At 48.8% G+C, this 5,971-nt stretch overlaps 1 protein-coding gene across 1 annotated transcript; it reads left to right on the top strand.

Annotated features, from left to right (window-relative positions):
- Nucleotides 1-972: 972 nt before the first annotated feature.
- Nucleotides 973-2,724, top strand: MIND_01126300 (uncharacterized protein; the record flags this gene model as incomplete). Its single annotated transcript, XM_037367815.1, has 6 exons — nucleotides 973-1,122; nucleotides 1,173-1,703; nucleotides 1,771-1,803; nucleotides 1,859-2,084; nucleotides 2,133-2,198; nucleotides 2,468-2,724. The coding sequence occupies 6 exons, from the start codon at nucleotides 973-975 to the stop codon at nucleotides 2,722-2,724; spliced, it is 1,263 nt and encodes a 420-aa protein (XP_037215647.1).
- Nucleotides 2,725-5,971: the final 3,247 nt, after the last annotated feature.

The raw sequence follows: 5,971 nt of genomic DNA, 5'->3' as shown, positions 1-5,971 counted from the left end.
ATCCTTCGATTGTTGGGAAACATGCACAATTATGTTGGGCTCAGTTCTAATTGAGCAAGCATCCTGCCGCTGATGTCGTAGAACATTCTAACACATCTGTACTTTCTGGAGGGAAGTCGAGTGTGGGTCCAGCTCCACCTTGTTGATGTTCTGGTGCATGCGCTCAGACTTCCTGCTCTTCGCCGTTTGGTCATACCTACGTCAATCCTACCGGCACTTCCGGCTTTACGAATTCACTTACTGGAGCTAGTGTTCCAGCAGGTACTCACGGCAGCTGAAACCAAACTGATCTACGAAGAACATGCTGTATGTGTCCCTTCCCATAACGTCCACTTCCTGTGTGCTCGTCTCTGGTTTTGGGACGGTCAACTCCGCTGTCAGAAGACATGTACATCGAGCCGTGAAAAGGCGGCTGTCCACTCCCGCTCCTTTGTTTTACTATCTCTTAAATAGCCAAACCATCGTTATTGCATCCTCACCTTACCACAATGCTAGATCTAGACCCGACTGCCCCAATTTTCGAATATATTACTGTACGGTCCCCCGACCGATATCTGCTAGGACCCATGTGATTCTCAAAATGACCTTGGCTGAAATTTGTCCGGATTTTCCGCTTTCGTATTTGGATCAGCATGCCGAAAAGATTTGCCCGGATTCTGCTTCAATTGTAACATTAGAAGTAAAGTAAATCCACGATCTATTCGAGATCGACCATCTTACTATCGTTCCTCCAAACTCTCATTCAGCATACATATATGTTGGCTTTCATATCAGAACCAGAAGGCGCCGTACGCGTCGGCCGGCAGTCTTCCACCTTCGTGAAGTTCAGATGTGATGCAGTGACAAACCGTGACAAATCCATCTCTGAACACCTACAGACTGAGACACCTTTCTTCGAGGCTTTCGACGTATCGCGCCAATACACCAAGCAAACCAGCGTCAAACGGTTGAGAGCTCGTCTCACTGTAATCCATGGACGACTATAATCGTGAGAACATTCGCGCCGCCTACCTGGCCCTTGAAGAGGCTGTATTGGTGGTTCTTCGCACAAGCCGCCGAGATGAGGCTCAAATACACAGGCAACGAAACGACTGCTTCTCTCTCCTTCATTCTGCTCAACAAGTAAGTTTCCGTTTGTGCCATTGTCACGTAGCCCTCACACAGGTTGACAGCATCGCGATGTATTTGCCGTTGACGAATTTTTGCGTCTGTGTCAGAACATCCACGACATGTTAAATGACCTAGAGAACGCAGGGCAGACAGACCTTGAGGGTATCAAACGACAAAATCTAAAAGTTGTACAATCCGGTAGCTCTACATCTCGAGGCGGTCGACGACCTATCGTCATAGAAGAAGACTTCCTCCGACAAGCAGTCCAGCTCAGGCGACCTACACACATTGCACGGACTCTCGGCTGCTCAGCTCGTACAGTGCGGCGGAGGCTTTTAGATCTCAGTCTCGTCCCTGCCGGCCAGCCAGTGTTTCAGTCTTTCATTCAACCGGATGGGTCTGATGAACTGCGACGCAACGACACCTGCGGTCAATGGAGCCGACACACAAATATCTCCGACGAAGAGCTTGATTCCCTGACGTTCGCAGTTCTCCAGCTTTTCCCTCATGCAGGGAGGAGCATGGTGATGGGGCAACTGGCTAGCCAGGGTGTTCGTGTTCCTCGCTCGCGGCTCCGCTTATCCATTCAACGGGTACGTGGGACCCCTGCATCATTTGGTCGTCGCAGGATTGTGCGGAAAAAATATTGGGTTCCTGCAGTCAACTCATTATGGCATCATGACGGACAACATGGTCAGTTGTGTGAAATTGTTGAAAATTTTGATTCCGTTTTTCATATTTTTCGTAGGGCTCATCAGGTGGAAGTTGGTCACACAGAAAATCGCGTTTCGTCACCGGTTTGCGAGTTCACAACAACAATCGTGCATTTACTGTCCTACGCCTGTTCCTCGATGCGACAGCACGCTATGGCGTTCCTAGCAGAGTTCGAGGAGACCATGGTGTTGAAAATGTTCAAGTTGCGGAAGTAATGGAGCATCTTCGTGGTCCAGGACGGGCTCATATATTTTTGGGAGGTACCTTGCATTCCAATTGCGATGCTCTGAGCTCAAATATACTCCTAGGAGCATACACAACACGCGGATTGAACGTCTTTGGCTGGACTGGACTCAAGGCTTGGGAGTCAAGTGGTATGACTTTTTTATGTGCTTGGAACAATTCTATGGGCTGGATGTGGACAATGAGCTCCACATTTGGCTCTTGCATCATCTCTTCCTACCTGCAATCAACAAAGAAGCCCAAGATTGGGTCAAGACCTGGAACTTTCATATTCTACAGATTCGCGGTGAACCGAACCGTTCGCCTGCCGATATATTCTTGTTTGGTCAAGTTGAAGCTGGGGTTCATGCTTTGCCTTTTGAAGGCCCATGTGATGAAGACGTGTCTCATTACGGTGTAGATCACGAGGTTCAACGCGATGCTCGTGTAATGGACCATCACTTCGCCCACAATCCCCGAGAGCTGGAATCTATTCCCGCAAGACTTAATTCGGTTGTTTGTGAATCGCCTGAATGCCCCTTATCCCCTATTCAAATGGCAACTCTCGACAGTGGGCTGAAGGATGCTGGACTGGATATGTGTACCGTTCTCAACATGGACATGCACAAGCTTATATGGCAAGAAGCTCTGCGCATTGTTGTCGATCTTCTATCGTAGAAGATTTGCGTTGTGTGCTCCAACTATCTCCTATCTCTTTGGCATACAAATAGTTTGTATACTAGTACTGTACTACAGCTGTTCTCAAAGGTGTAGGTGTAGTGTGAAGCTCGATCAGCACTCCAACGTTGTTGGGTACTGTTTGTATTTTGTGGCACCAAAAGTTGAGGAGATGGATGATATTGGAGTTGCTTAGAGCAGAGTGGCCAGTGTAAAATATGGACACGACAAAGCGCCGCGTTTCCGTGGTTATCAAAAAAAACAGCACCAGCTAAAAGTTCAGATGTTCTCAACCCGCCCCCTTCGACTGGGGGCCGCTGAAACTTAAAACAGCGCCTGAAGACGCTCCGATGCGCCTGGGGGAAAATTAGAAATATTTCCATTCAGAGGAATACTAGTAGTGTTGCCCAACCCACTCTTGCTCTCAGCCAGCAGACTCCTTCCCCTCCCTCCACCCCATATCCTTATATATTGACTCCGACACGCAGTAGTCCACGAAAAGCTTTCAAACGACCGCAACCTACGGTACGAAAAGCTGATTACCACAAACTAGAGGCGACAATCTCCCTCAGAGTTAGGGGAGTCCGTAGCAAAGGTACAAGGATGCTGCACGGCAGAATGGCATGCTCAAGTCATACTACTTCATCTAGCGTTGACTGAAGGGTCGGACAGTTTCGGGAAGAGCGGCAAGTGTATTGAAGAGGGTTGACGAGCAGGAAGAGGTATTGGAGAGGTGGATCTTTTGGTTGGCGCATTCCAATCAGCAAGCGGACCATCGCTCCGAAGGTTTTTGCCTTGTGTGAACGACAACCTTTCTGTCGACGGGTGTACTGATTTGTTAGTGGTTACCCAGGAAATGCTTACCGACCAGCACCATCCGGACTTTGAAAAATGGGACACAATGAGAGGCTCGAACGTGCGCACCCGGATGGTGGTGGTCGGTTAGCATTTCCTGAAAAAGTTCAGCATTGAGTTTGTTGTCAGTTGGGCACCATGTCAGCACGAGAAGAACTAGTCTGACGATCAGCCGATTGAACTTGTAAGGCAATGCGAGCTCGAAAACGAAGCATGAGTGAGTTCGAGACTCGAAGACGAGGAAAGTTGTCATCGAGAAGAAATATCTAAAGCTGGCTTCAGCTGAGTGTGGACGAAATTTGAGCCAAATGCACTGTTTTGTTTGGATACGGGAAGTATTCGCTGCCTGGTGATGGACCCTCAAGTTGGGATTCGATGTCGGGCAAGCTCTGGAGACCTGAAGAATGGTTTAGTCCTCGACATGAGTCAACGGTCAACGTTTTAGCGAGAAGACGTGACCGTGATTCGTTCGTGCTTGTCCACCACCTCTTACCCATGCCCTCGACGATTTCGGCCAGGAAGTCTCCGTCCTCATCGCCGTCCACCACTCATCTGATAACCCTACTTTGCCTAGTCAACTTGCTTTACGCGTCGGTGGTGGGCGGATATACGAGACTTTTTCTCGCTATATGGCCCACCGAAGATGGTCGGTATGCTAATAGGTGAGTGTTCTCTCCTTTGCCTCAATCAACTTGACTCAGTTCTGGTCCAGCAATCCTGAAACCGCCGGCACCGTCCCATATGCGAGATTTTTTCTTGTCATATGCTTCACGTGGCTCTCGCTCAGTTCGATTATATGCGATTTGTTTACTACTATTCTGCACCGCGTGTTTTGTTGATCGGCTTCTCGGGTTGAGTCTCTCCCCACCTCGCCTTCCCTCGCCTCAACGTTGTCTCGTTCACGTCGACTATAGTGCCGTTCATGTTATAATATTGGTCTCGCTCCGACTGAACGTGTGCTTGGCCACGGTCTAACGCGTTGTATGGTTCTCTGGAGATCTGAAGGATGGTTTAGTCCTCGACATGAATCAACCAAGGAATCAACGGTCAACGTTTTAGCGAGAAGACGTGACCGTGCGTTCGTTCGTGGTTGTCCACCACCACTTACCCATGCCCTCGACAATATCGGCCAGGAAGTCTCCGTCCCCATCGCCGTTCATACCTTGCCCAGTCAACTTGATAGTTTTGCAAACACAGGCTTTAAATCCCATGAAATGTCTCGGCATCCCGGTAATATGTGATTCGAAACCTCGACTGCTTGCTTTACGCGTCGGTGGTGGTGGGTGGTGGATATACGAGACTTCTTCTCGCTATATGGCCTACCGAAGATGGTCGGTATGCTAATAGGTGAGTGTTCTCTCCTTTGCCTCAATCAATTTGACTCAGTTCTGGTCCAGCAATTCTGAAACCGCCGGCACCGTCCACATTGTAGCCCATATGCGTTCATATACTTCACCGGCTAGCCTCTCATTGCTTTGGACTTATAACCTCTAGCCCAGTCCTCATACTTCGTCACCCCCACATGGCCCATAGTCGAGAATCCATATCGTTCACGTCGAACTCCAGGACGAGAAAAGCAAGTCTGATCTAGCGTCATTTCATAGGCACGACCTCGATCATTGAAGCATATCCCGGAACACTCTTACACATCTGCTGACAGCCAAACTGATTCATCAACTTGTCATCAGCCACCGTTATGGCCTGCTCGGTGCCTCCCCAACTATAGTTGCTCCAAACGTACTTCGGTCATGACTAGCTCCACAACCAACCGCATCATCTTCCGTTGGCAACTCGAGTCTTACTTCCTCCTCCTCATTCCAAATCTAGGTGTCCGACAGGTTTTCTTCTCTTGACTTGGGCCATATGACGAGGAAAAGCCTATATATCAAACCGACCAAAGGCCCCGTGCAACGAAAACATGTCAAAGACTTCGCATTGGAGATGGGAGCTATCGCTGTTCATGCTTGATCGAACTTGTGAGTGCATTCCTCGTACTCGACCAACCCTCAAACTCCTCTTCGTTCAAGAGCTTTTTACATGAAATCGCATCTGTCACCAATAGTCCTCGCACTATGGTCATCCTTGTACTACTACCGTTGTTGTAATAGTGGTCTCTCGCTTCTCGAGTGCCGAGAGCATCATTCCGTGGCTTATAGCTTGCGCGCTACCTGGTTGTTTTACCTGGGTGAGTGTCATATCTTGTACGCTCTCAAGCTTAAATTAATGTGTCTTAGCATTGAAACTGGGACATTCAAACCCGTCCTCAATTTGATCTGTAGCATCTCCATAGCTCAAAGACGATTCACGTGAACTCAAATCCAGCCATCATCGGAACTTTTGGTGACGCTGGTCACAGCTCACCAATAACCTCGAACCCGCTAACACTCGCACA

Source organism: Mycena indigotica (genome assembly GCF_014461135.1).
Source record: "Mycena indigotica strain 171206Taipei chromosome Unknown Mind.scaff0010, whole genome shotgun sequence".
In the NCBI taxonomy this organism is placed as follows: domain Eukaryota; kingdom Fungi; phylum Basidiomycota; class Agaricomycetes; order Agaricales; family Mycenaceae; genus Mycena; species Mycena indigotica.
Note: the sequence above shows the minus strand (reverse complement) of the source record. Positions and strands in the feature narration are given on the sequence as shown.